Raw genomic sequence first — 13276 nt, forward strand, 5'->3', positions numbered from 1 at the left:
GTTAGCAATTCACATTTCCTAATTTCAATTAATTAAAAGCAATTAATAATCAGCTACTTTCATATTAAGTACAGAAAAACTAGTGAGTTTTTTCTTTTAACTGGAGTTCATCAGTCAGGTAAATTGCAGACTTTACATAGTTTGACTAAATCTTTTCAAAACTGTAAATATTCCTGGAATAAGGGGACTTAATTTCCAGTGCACAATCCTAGTGAGTTAAATCACTATTTAATCTGGATGTTAAGCTCTTCCTCAGCTGAGTCAACAGCTGAATAGATATTTGGTGATTTAATAATCCCAATATTGCAGGAAGAAATTTGCACTATTGAAGTGCAATCTGGACTACAGTAACAATACTTTTTATTTTGCGGTGACTGCTTCTGGAACTGAGCTTCTGTCAAGCATTTTATCCAGTTGTGATTTGGCAGTAAACATTGACAACAGCTATCAGCTGGAGGTGAACCATGGATAGTAAGATTGTTTCGATGCTGTTTCCCAAGAAGGTGCAGGCTAAGGGAGGCCTAGGGCATTAGTTTGAGGCAGGAAGGGACCAGGGTTCAATTCCACCCTCGGGCAATTGTCTGTGTGGAGTTTGCACATTCTCCCTGTCAGTTCATGGGTTTCCTCCGTTAGTCCAAAGATGCGCAGTTGAGGTGGATTGGCCATGCTAAATTATTCGTAGTGTTTTGGTGGTGTAGGTTAGGTGGACTGGTCATGGAAAATGCAGAATTACAGGTATAGCATAGGGGGTAGGATTCTGTTTGGAAGGTCAGTGTGGACTCGAATGGCCTGCTTCCACACTGTAGGTATTCTATAGCTCAACATCTTGTTTGAATGTTTTGTGATCTTGGTTCCTCTCTCAAAGTTTAAGAATGCATCTTTGTTCTGCTACATGTTGTACTTTATGCCAATACTGCTGCCTGTACATTGAGACACCTGTCTGGCTTCTCTCGGGCTGTCAGTGTCTGCACATACACTCAGCCTGAGGCTGCTTGCTCCTTATCTCTAAATAAGATTCTTCAACTTCTTATGTACAGTAACACTCCTTTAATGCCTTATTACATTGTAGATTACCAAAAACAACTTCTTCAACAGTGTCTAAGACTTCTCTCTTCACGCACACATTCAAGACTGTTGTGTCTTTTCTTAATGATGTCAGAGACAGGTCATCACATATCATGACATACATGAATCTTATTATATATTTTTCCCCAAGCTTCTCTTTACATTGATTTAGTCTACATTATTCCAGTAAGTTACTTTGCTTACTTGAAACTTCGTAATCACTACTGCCATGATTACAATCATTATAACCATTAGAATTGTTATGAGCAATATCCCCATCTCGACATCCTCTCAAGGTCAAAATCTCACAGCTTGAGATAGCTTGGAACTCTGACTGGAGATCCCAATCTGATTCGCTTGAGTTTAGCATTAAGTTGGTGTTGTTGTGCCACTCCAGAATTGTTAGCCTGCTCCGTACACTGTAGTAAAACATACTTGGTCTCAATTCTTGGCTCAAGTAAGATCAATACACCTTGTCTCTAAATGCCATTTCAGGTACTTTTACAAAATAAGATCTCAGTTGGCCTGTTTTTCTGATGACCATGGATTCTGACTTCTTGTTTCTCAACCAGACTTTCGATGCTGACTTTAAGGTTAACAGTGTGTTCACTCTGTGTTTTAGCAACTTTACTGTTTTCTATTTTTTCATAGTTGTATTATCATCTCCTAGTCCTAAGAAGACATTTCTCACTTATGATGATAATCTAAAATTGATACATCTGTTCTCAACCTCCACCCCATTAACAATTCCACCAGTTAATCTTGCACTGAAATTGAATTATATCTTAGAATGTCCCAGTCAACACCATCAGCATCCTTGGTTATATCCTTTTCAAGCTTCAGGAAAGTCTCATCAGAAGTGCCGGAATAGTAGTATAAAGTTGGGAAGGAGTTGACTTTTAAACCGCACAAAGTTTCATGGTTTTAGGTCAAAAATGAGCAAGGAAATCTTCTGCTGCTTATCCCCTACCACTCCTGCCACTAGGAACTCAGCTGGTCAAGTCCTAAAAGACATAAACGCTCGGTTGGTTCTACAGCAGGCAATGAGGGCATAAATAGGAAGGAAAATCAACTTGACCTCATATTCACTATCTACCTTTCACAAATGACATGCATGACAGTAATGGTAGATGTAACCACCGCACAGTCTTTGTGGAGATGAAGGCCTGGCTTGGCATTTAAGCTTCTACTGTGTTGTGGAATCCCACCACTATGCTAAATGGGATAGATTTCAAACAGAGCCAGCAATTCACAGCTCATGAGGCGCAGTGCATCATCGGATTGTAACCACAATTTGTCACCTCAAGGCCTAGCATTTCCTCAATTCCACCATAATTATCAAGCTGGGATAACAACCCTAATTCAAGGAAGACTGAGAAGAATATGCCAAAAGCAACAGCAGGCATACCTAAAATGTAGTTGTCAACCTGATGAAGCTACAATACAGGACTAACTTCATGCCAAACAACAGAAGCAATAAGTGATGGACAGGGCTAAGTGATCCCATAACCAATCAATTAGGTCTAAGCTCTGCAGTCCTGCCACACTCATTGTGAATGGTGGTGGATAACTGAACAACTCATGAGAGGAGGAGGTTCAAGAGATTTCTCTAATTCAATGATGGGGGGGACTAGCAGATTAGTGTAAAAAGTAAGACTGAAGTATTTGCAACAATCTTAATTATAGACCATAAAGCAGGAAAATGTTAAGCTTTTTGTTTTGATAGGAAGAATGAAAAAAGAGCAGAGTATTAATTAAATGGTGAATGATTGTGGAATTCTAAGGTGCAAAGAGTATTAAGTGGTCCAGCTAATAGGCAGGGATAGCACATGATCAGGAGAGCTCATTTTGGTTGTTTGTGATAAAGGAACTGTGATTTGTGGTAAAAACTGCTGGCAATCACAGCAAGCAGGCAGCATCCACGGAGACAAAACAAGCTAACTCTTCAGCAGAGTCATTGTCAGAGTGAAAACATTGTTTTAAAATGTTTAGGTGTTACCTTTTAAGGATGGAGATGCGGGGAATTCCTTTCTCTCAGAGAGTTGTGCAATGTTGGAGCTCTCTGCCTCAGAAGGCCATGGTGATGTGAATATTTTTAAAGTGGAAATGCATAGATTCTTGTGAGGTAGGGGGTGTCAAAAGTTTTTGGGGATAGATAAGAATGTGTATTCAGCACAGAGAGCAGCCATGAGCTTATTCAATGGTTCATTAGGCTTAAAACACCGAATGGCCTATTTTTGATCTTAATTCATATGTTTGTAACATGCACAATTTCTAATGTTTAACATTTTTGTTTGTTAGACTTATTCAAACTTTCCCAACTGGAAGATCTGGTATCGTACAGGCTGGATATCAAGCTGCTGGATTAGGTGTATCCCTTGGTGTGGCCCTTATTGGAGGGACTATCACAGGTCAGAAACCACAACACTACCAATAATAATTTGTTCTGTGAATAGTTTAATCACAAATACACTTTCAGTATGATGTACTCTCAAAAGTTAATCTGACAATCAACCAAGTCGAAAAAGAATGTTGTATAGTAATCAGTAACTCGGTTTTAATTTTGATGGAGGCCAAAGATCCAGTTGTTACACCTTGTAAATTTTTAATATATAAAGCTGGGTTCACCAATTGAAATTAATTATGACAATTATTCAAACTGTCTTGTTTTCTTGGCCTGATATTCTTATTGTCAAGATGGTGATATGTAATTACTGGTTACTTCACCTGCAACCGTAAAAGCTGTGAAATCTGCCAGTACACCACCACCCTCACCCCCATCCAGGCCCCAAACAATCCTTCCACACGAGACAGAGGTTCACCTGCCTCTCCTCCAACCTAGTTTACTGTGTCTGATGCTCCCAATGTGGTTTTCTCTATACTGCGGAGACAAAACGTAAACTCCGGGCACATTTTGCTGAGCATCTCAGCCGGGCTTACAGGGGCTAACCTGATCTCCTAGTCACCACCCATTTTACTTCCTTTTCCCACTCCCTTTCTGACATGACCATCCTTGGCTTCCTCCATTGCCACAGCGAATCAAATCACAAATATAAGGAACAACAACTCATCTTCCTCCTGGGCAGCCTACAGTCCGGAGGACTCAATATTGAGTTCTCCAATTTCAAATAACCTCCCTTCCCATTCCCCAACTCCCTTCCCAGCCCTTCCCTTTCCCTTCCATTCCTCTAATCAATCCTGTCTTCCAGCTACCAACCATTTTCAGTTCTCCCATCGACCAACCAGGTTGTACCCTCTACCTGTGTTCACCTATCCCTACCTCACAAACCACTCCCCAACACCCCACCCCATTATCTGAAACTCCCCTTACACCCACCCCCAATCCTCAAGAAGGGTTACACCCAAAACATTGACTTCTCCACCTCCTGATGCTGCCTAGCTGGCTGTGTTCTTCCAGCTTCCTGTTTGTCTACTTTGGATTCCAGCATCTGCAGTTTTTTTTTGTCTCAAACAATATAGCTCCTAGCATCATGTTTGGCTGGAATTAAGAATTGTACATTGAAATGTGGGATAAGAAGATATATATTCAATTTCCAACTGAAAATACATTAGTCACATAATTTTGAGTTGGAAGTCATGTATTCAATCAAATTTTGTAACATGAATGAATAACTGACTATAACAAGTGGACCTACCCCAATGATACATTCTGCTTAGCTTTCATTGTATTTCCTTGTTCACCACAAATAAAGCACATTGACTATTTTATTGAGCAAATGTATGAGTTGGAACGTTCTTTGTCAGCCAGACCTGCAATGGAACAGCTTCCCTCTGTTAGAAGATTCTATGTGTATGTTCTTGGCAAGATCAAAGCATCATACTTATTCCAAGGGACTACCATACATCCACACATGATCTGAAGTAGGCAGTCATAGTATACAGTAGCTAGCAAATCAAATGCACTCATTAAAAGAACTTGTACAAATTATTCCAAATTAGAATATTTACAAGAAGTGAGGAATTCAGACCAGACTAGATTTGGATGATTTTCAGCCCAAACTTTTCTAAATTAGGTGCAGAATGTCAGAATGTCTTTCTGTACATGTATAATAATAGCTTTTATTTTTTTAAATCTTATTGTGGTTTTCTTAAAAGGGCATATGTACTTAGAATCCCTACAGTGTGGAAACAGGCTACTTAACCCAACAAGTCCACACTGACCCTCCAAAGAGTAACCTACCCAGAGCCATTTCCCTACTACTCGACATTTACCCCTTATTAATGCACCTAATTTACACATCCCTGAACACTATGGGCATTTTAGCATGGCCAGTTCAGCTAACCTGCATATAATCCATCCATCTTTGCTATGTCTATCCTTTTACTACAAAAGAGGTCATCATAAGTGAATGTTAATTATACAAAAATATGCATCCATTCACATTGTTTAATAAATGTTTTAAGAGTGTCCAATTTCCTACACTATCTCATTTGGGTCTAATCCTATGCTCAGCATTTTTCATTAATCAACAAATCAATATTTGACTTCCACAGTTTTCCATTAGAGTGAACAGAATATTATGTCAGTAACTTATCATTCAAAGGACTGATAACTATTTATAAAGTTTGCAAAAATATTATTCAGAAGGAAAATTTTAATTAACTAAGAACTAACTACATTTCCATACACAATGAAGTTATCTCCCTTTACTATATGGAAAATTAATGTCCTAAAGAAACAGATAAATAATTATACTGTTCCTCTCTTCACAGGTTTCATTCTATGCATTTCTTTTTGGGGACAGCCACCAGATCAAAATTGTTTTGATGATGACATTTATTGGGAGGTATGAAACGGTTACATATTCATATAAAATTTTATATGAGAATACATTCTTTTTGTCTGTATTCACAATTTATAAGTCAATTCTTGCATTTAAATTGCTGATGCACTTACCTTATGCTTTTAATACTTCACATTTGGTATTGTCTTTAACATGTCTTGAGTTTTGAATCTCAGAAATGATTATTTAATAGATCAGTGCTAATTTCTGCTGAAGAAAAATCACCGGAGAGATGGTAGGATAATGGTATTCATCTGTAATACAACTGCAACCGGCAATCAGTCCACCTATGGACTTATGTTCAACTACTCCATACATGACTCAAGAACACACAATGTGGAAATTAAATACAAACCCTTCAAATATATTTAAGGTTGAGATCATGCATATAGATACGCATCAATTGTGCAATCCATTCTAAAGCTGCACTCAGCTCACTGTGCGAGATATGAATTGCATACAGTAATTCTAAATTATTGTTATTCCTTGATCCTCACATTATTTTATTTGTAAAAATCTAATCACACTATTACATAATGAGGTAACTAAATAAGTTATTCTCAAGCAGAAGATCTAATGTAGACAGGATCCAAATGTATGGTTTTACACAACGGTTCCCTATTCAAATACAAAATTTTGATTAAGTGCTCCATTATTGTGCATGTGAGACATAAACTCAATTCCTCTATGATAACATTAGCCATAACCATCCAATTCAGGAATAAAATTGTTGTAAACTGACAGCATAAATGAAAAGTTCAATTAATTTGCACAATCAAGCTTTATTTTTTTCTCTTTCATAATGGTGATTCTTTTACTCATTTGCAGTTGCCAGATGGTGAAACTGAAAATGAAAATCTACTTTCATCAGAACATGGAAGGCAGAACATTAATGCTGAAGCATGAACCAACATGATTTTTTTAAACACAGACATCAATATTTAGAGCCAACCAAAAAGAAATCAGAAACACTAATATTTCGTCCAGAATATTTTATATAGAATAGTCTATTTAAATGAATAACAAAAGAAATCTGAAAATTATATTAGAATTTACTTGCTGTCCTTTACAAAATATTTTGTAAAGTAAAATAATCTGATAAAAAGACGAAGTATGTATCCCTATTGATAATATCCAAGCTTTTTTCTATTTCTTTTTATTCATATAATTTTCTAGTGCCCCATTTGATTTGCTTATACATAACACCTAGAATTCTCCCTTTTTTTATTGTAGTTGCAGAAAGGCATGATGTCAAATGATTGTGGATTCAAAGACACTGCAGGACTCAAACTTACTTGTAGTCAATTAAATACCGAAAGAGTGTGCCATTGCCAAAAGTTTATTGGTATAGATTCTTGATAATCATGGAAATGAAAGTTTATCGGGGTAAGCAAAAATATGATGTGAGATTATTAAATGATGAAGCAAGCATGAGGGAATGAGTGGTCTAGTGCTCCTAGTTCGAATGTGCATACATATGTTCATGAAGTTAAAAATCACACAACACCAGGTTATAGTCCAACAAGTTTAATTGGAAGCACACTAGCTTTCGGTACGAAGCTCCTAATCACCTGATGAAAGAGCGTCGCTCCGAAAGCTAGTGTGCTTCCAATTAAACCTATTGGACTATAACCTGGTGTTGTGTGATTTTTAACTTTGTACACCCCAGTCCAACAGTGGCATCTCCAAATTATGTTCATGAAGATTTTCAGGTATGTTAAACTAAGATACTATCTGGCTTGTCTCATAGATTCTGTAGCACTTATTGAAGAAATATAGGGAGTTCTCTCAGTTTTCAAACTAATGTTAATGCATTAACCAATACCACTAAAACAAAGTATTTAATTATTCATGTGAGCGTTGTTTGTGAGGCTTCACTGTGATGTAGATTTGTCTAACATAAGATACATAAGAACAGTGACTATGTCTCATATATAAAAAAAACCTATTATTACTTGTAGGATATTTGGGATATTTTGAGCATACAAAAGGCACTATGTGAATGACAATTTTTTCTTAGCTACATAACACATATTAGAGCAATGGGATAGATACAAAAGTTAATCTGTGTTCTTCAAGTAAGGAGTAGAAGATAGCAAAGTGTTCTCAAAGCTGTCCAGTATCCAAAGGTCACATTGGGAAGTGCACATATAAGGACAGAACTGGGCTTGCTTATAATTCTTGTATGGTCAAGTAACCTACTAAATTACTGGACTTAGATGTAGAATGGGTACTTCTGGATACTGGAGAGGTTGATATTTAAGAAAGTTGTTTTTCCTTGGTGTGAAACTTTAATAGAATAATCATTCAAGTTTGAAATTGGTGAACAAACTAAGATCAAAAAAGCAAGATTGCTTTATAGCATTGGTACTGACAAAACCTTTCCTACACAAATTCATTTCCAGAATAAATTACTTTTTGGGTAACATGGTGAAATGTTCCTACGTGCTTAAGAAGAGTGCAGGAGAAATTAGTCAGATAACTAAATCCTTGGTTAAAGAGATAAGCTTTAAGGAATGTCTTACAGAACAATAGAAAACAAGCTGGAGAGATTTAGAGAATTGCAAGGTTTACTGCCTTGACAGCTGAAGGGAGCTGGTGTTGAGGTGATGAACAAGAGGACCAAATTGGTTGAAAACAGAATTCTTGGATGGTTTTAGGACTCCAGGAGATCACACAGTTAGAGAAGAATGAAGGATTTGAACAGGAGGATAAAACATTTCAATTTAAAGCAAGTACTAGACACAGTGAAAAAACTATTATAAGCTATTTCAATAATTAATATAATTTGCAGCTTTCAAGACCTATGCGCCTATGGGTAGTATAAGGCATTTACAAAATGTGCAGCAGGGAATAGAGTTGAAATATATATGGAAACAAAAAGATGCACAGAAAGCTACAAACCAATTATCTTGCAGGTGCAAAATTCCATAAAAATGCATGACAAAATAATCTTTTTTTATATTGGTGAGCAACAACAATCAACAATAACCACACTTTCGGCACATATTCAAAAAATGGAAAAAATAACAGCACTCTATTCTTTATTCTGTGCAACATTCCACGAGACCTTTATTACAGAGTTATGAATCTAATATTTTTAATTTCTAAGAACAAGTATTTTGTACACCCTGTGCAATTTATCAAATGCTTGCATCAGATTATATTATGTAAGTACTCACAGTGTCTCTGCAAGAAAAATACATAGAAACAAAAAGTAACAGATGGCACAAAATATATCATATAGTTTGTGAAAGAAAAACTTAAATGTGTGCTTAATAGTTTTTACAAGAAATGTGTTTTCTGCTTTTGTGGAGAATTTCTCACATTTTTATTGCCTTGTTTATTTTCTACAATTGATTTATAATACAATAAAATTTATAATGAAAAGTATGGCAGTCATGTCATTGTTGTATTTGACAAAAGGCTCAAATGCTGTGAGTTGAAGTTCTACATCTAAAACAATAAGGCAAGACTCAATAAATTTAATAGTTTATTGTAAACTTACAGTACAGGAGGAGTCCATTTGACCAATCACACCTCTGTCAAGCTCCAGCAAAATGATGGATGATATCTCATGAAAAACCTGTCACCCATATTTGGACTGACCTCGATATGATGTCAGTTCCATATTACATGGTTGACTTTAATGGCTTCTAATGTGACCAAGCAAACCACCCACTATTACATTGCACAGTAGTGCAGAATCAGGTAGTGATTAATTAATCAATAATACTTGATGGTAAAGAATATTAAGAGGGTGGCACAGTGGTTCAGTGGTTACTACTACTGCCCCACAGTGCCAGCAACCTTGGGCAGCTCAGGTGTGGAGTTTGCACATTCTCCCATGTCTGGATGTGTTTCATCCAGGTGCTCCAGTTTCCTCCCACAGTCCAAAGATGCGCAGGTTAGGTAGATTGGCTATGCAAAATTGCCCAGTGTCCAGGGATATGCAAGCTATGTGGATTAACCATAGGAAATGCAGGGTTACTAGGATAGGGTAGGGGGTTGCAATGCTCATCTGAGGGTCAACGTGGACTCAATGGGCCAAATGGAGGAGGCTCTGGGTAAACAATAGTAATGTATTTCAATTTCCATCATCAAGCAGAGCATGATAGTGTCACAATTGACCAAGCCAGTTTCAAAGATTTGGTCCCAACTGATACTGAGCCAGATGAACAACACTTGGAAACACTTGGCTTGTCTTTGAAAGTAAATAGAAAACTGTGAACATCGGGTTGTATCAGTGGTCATAGAAACAAAGGCTCCCTTTAGACAGTGCTCAGACTGAGGATTTTTGATAAGGGATAGTATTACAACTGTGCTGAGGGATGATATTCCTGGAAATACATCCAGGGACGTCAGTTGGGTGGAACTGAGAAATAAGAAAGGGATGATCACCTTTCGGGATTGTATTATAGACCCCCTGATAGTCAGAGGGAAATTGAGAAACAAACTTGTAAGGAGATCTCAGCTAACTGTAAGAATAATAAGGTGGTTATGGTAGGGTATTTTAACTTTCCAAACATAGACTGGGACAGCCATAGTGTTAAGTGTGTACAAGAACATTTTCTGATTCAGTATGCGGATGTACCTACTAGAAAAGGTGCAAAGCTTGACCTACTCTTGGGAAATAAGGCAGAGCAGGTGACTGAGGTGTCAGTAGGGGAACACATTGGGGCCTATAACCATAATGCTATTTGGTTTAAAATAGTGATGGAAAAGTATAGACCAGATCTCAAAGATGAAGTTCGAAATTGGAGAAAGGCCAATTTTGACAGCATTAGGCAAGAACTTTCAAAAGCTGATTGGAGGCAGATGTTCGCAGGTAAAGGGACGGCTGGAAAATGGGAAGCCTTTAGAAATGAGATAACGAGAATCCAGAGAAAGTATATTCCTGTCAGGGTGAAAGGGAAGGCTGGTAACTATAGGGAATGCTGGATGTCTAAAGAAATTGAGGGTTTGGTTAAGAAAAAGAAGGAAGCATATGTCAGGTAGAGACAGGATAGATCGAGTGAATCCTTAGAAGAGTATAAAGAAAGTAGGAGTATACTTAAGAGGGAAATCAGGAGGGCAAAACGTGGACATGAGATAGCTTTGGCAAATAGAATTCAGGAGAATCCAATGGGGTTTTACAAATATATTAAGGACAAAAGGGTAACTCGGGAACGAATAGGGCCCCTCAAAGATCAACAAGGCGGTCTTTGGGTGGAGCCACAGAAAATGGGGGAGATACTAAATGAATATTTTGCATCAGTATTTACTGTGGAAAAGGATATGGAAGATATAGACTGTAGAGAAATAGATGGTGACATCTTGCAAAATGTCCAGATTACAGAGGAGGAAGTGCTGAATGTCTTGAAACGGTTAAAGGTGGATAAATCCCCAGGACATGATCAGGTGTACCCGAGAACTCTGTGGGAAGCTAGAGAAGTGATTGCTGGGCCTCTTGCTGAGATATTTGTATCATACACAGGTGAGGTGCCGGAAGACTGGAGGTTGGCTAACGTGGTACCACTGTGTAAGAAGGGTGGTAAGGACACACCAGGGAACTATTGACCAGTGAACCTGACGTAAGTGGTGGGCAAGTTGTTGGAGGGAATCCTGAGGGACAGGATGTACATGTATTTGGAAAGGCAAGGACTGATGAGGGATAGTCAACATGGCTTTGTGCGTGGGAAATCATGTCTCACAAACTTGATTGAGTTTTTTGAAGAAGTAACAAGGAGGATTGATGAGGGCAGAGTGGTAGATGTGATCTATATGGACTTCAGTAAGGCGTTCGACAAGCTTCCCCATGGGAGACTGGTTAGCAAGGTTAGATCTCACGGAATAAAGGGAGAACAAGCCATTTGGATACAGAACTGGCTCAAAAGTAGAAGACAGAGGGTGGTAGTGGAGTGTTGTTTTTCAGACTGGAGGCCTGTGACCAGTAGAGTGCCACAAGGATCAGTGCTGGGTCCTCTATTTTTTTGTCATTTACATAAATGATTTGGATGCGAGCATAACAGGTACTGTTAGTAAGTTTGCAGATGACACCAAAATTGGAGATGTAGTGAACTGCGAAGAAGGTTACCTCAGATTACAACAGGATCTTGACCAGATGGCCAATGGGCTGAGAAGTGGCAGATGGACTCAGATTATGTGAGGTGCTGTATTTTGGGAAAGCAAATCTTAGCAGGACTTATCCACTTAATGGTAGGGTCCTAGGGAGTGTTGCTGAACAAAGAGACCTTGGAGTGCAGGTTCATAGCTCCTTGAAAGTGGGGTCGAAGGTAGATAGGATAATGAAGAAGGCATTTAGTATGCTTTCTTTTATTGGTCAGAGTATTGAGTACAGGAGTTGGGAGGTCATGTTGCGGCTGTACAGGACGTTGATTAGGCCACTTTTGGAATATTATGTGCAACTCTGGTCTCCTTCCTTTTGGAAAGATGTTGTGAAACTTGAAAACGTTCAGAAAAGATTTACAAGGATGTTGCCAGGGTTGGAGGATTTGAGCTGTAGGGAGAGGCTGAACAGGCTGGGACTGTTTTCCCTGAACCAATGGAGGCTGAGGGGTGACCTTACGGAGATTTACAAAATTATAAGGGGCATGGATAGGATAAATAGACAAAGTCTGTTCCCTGGGTTGGGTGAGCCCAGAACTAGAGGGCATAGGTTTAGGGTGAGAGGGGAAAGATATAAAAGAGACCTAAGGGGCAACTTTTTCACACAGAGGGTGGTACGTGTATGGAATGAGCTGTCAGACGAAGTGGTTGAGGCTGGTACAATTGCAACATTTAAAAGGCATTTGGACGGGTAAAGAATAGTAAGGGTTTGGAGGGATATGGGCCGGATACTGGCAGGGACTAGATTGGGTTGGGATACCTGGTTGGCATGGACAGGTTGGACCGAAGGGTCTGTTTCCATGCTTTACGTCTCTATGACTCTAAAACTGTGGCTGACAAAGTCAAAAGAATGGAGGTTTGATTGCTGTCTGATTATCCTCCCATTATCAATTTATTGAAAGTTCAGAGAATAGAATCTCAGTTATATGAATTAAGTCAATATTGCTTGGAGCCTACTGGAAGTTGTTTGCATTAACCAGCGTCTTCAGAAACCATGCCAAATAAAGTTCTATGTGAATTATCCAGTTACAGCTTCCATTTTTCTTCTTAAATTTAACTGTCCTTATCCTTTAATTGCCTGATTTTCTCTCTGACTTTGTCTGAATGGGGTCTAGAATTGAAGAAGAATTAGTTTAATTCATAGGTGTCAATTAGTGTGTTTTGAGAAGATTTGTAGTTCAGGTTGAGATTCTGGATGTATAGAGAAAACAAGCAAAACTAATGTCGTTTACAAAATACCTTGCAAGAACTGTAACAAACACTACACTGGACAAACTGGTGGAAAACTAGCTACCAGG

The 13276-nt window shown here is 38.3% G+C and overlaps 1 protein-coding gene across 1 annotated transcript in view; it reads left to right on the forward strand.

Annotated features, from left to right (window-relative positions):
- The window catches only part of LOC122548685 (ammonium transporter Rh type A-like), a 45906-nt gene extending 38501 nt beyond the window's left edge, over nucleotides 1-7405 (forward strand). Inside the window, exons 8-10 of the mRNA XM_087979813.1 lie at nucleotides 3367-3476; nucleotides 5800-5873; nucleotides 6699-7405. Coding sequence (XP_087835939.1) covers nucleotides 3367-3476; nucleotides 5800-5873; nucleotides 6699-6776 — 262 coding nt within the window. The 3' untranslated portion in view covers nucleotides 6777-7405. The remainder of the gene's footprint in view (nucleotides 1-3366; nucleotides 3477-5799; nucleotides 5874-6698) is intronic.
- The last annotated feature ends 5871 nt before the right edge of the window (nucleotides 7406-13276 follow it).

The sequence above is a fragment of the Chiloscyllium plagiosum genome, unplaced genomic scaffold, assembly GCF_037043375.1.
Source record: "Chiloscyllium plagiosum isolate Xiang-an unplaced genomic scaffold, Cpla_swu_hap1 HiC_scaffold_3, whole genome shotgun sequence".
Lineage (NCBI taxonomy): Eukaryota > Metazoa > Chordata > Chondrichthyes > Orectolobiformes > Hemiscylliidae > Chiloscyllium > Chiloscyllium plagiosum.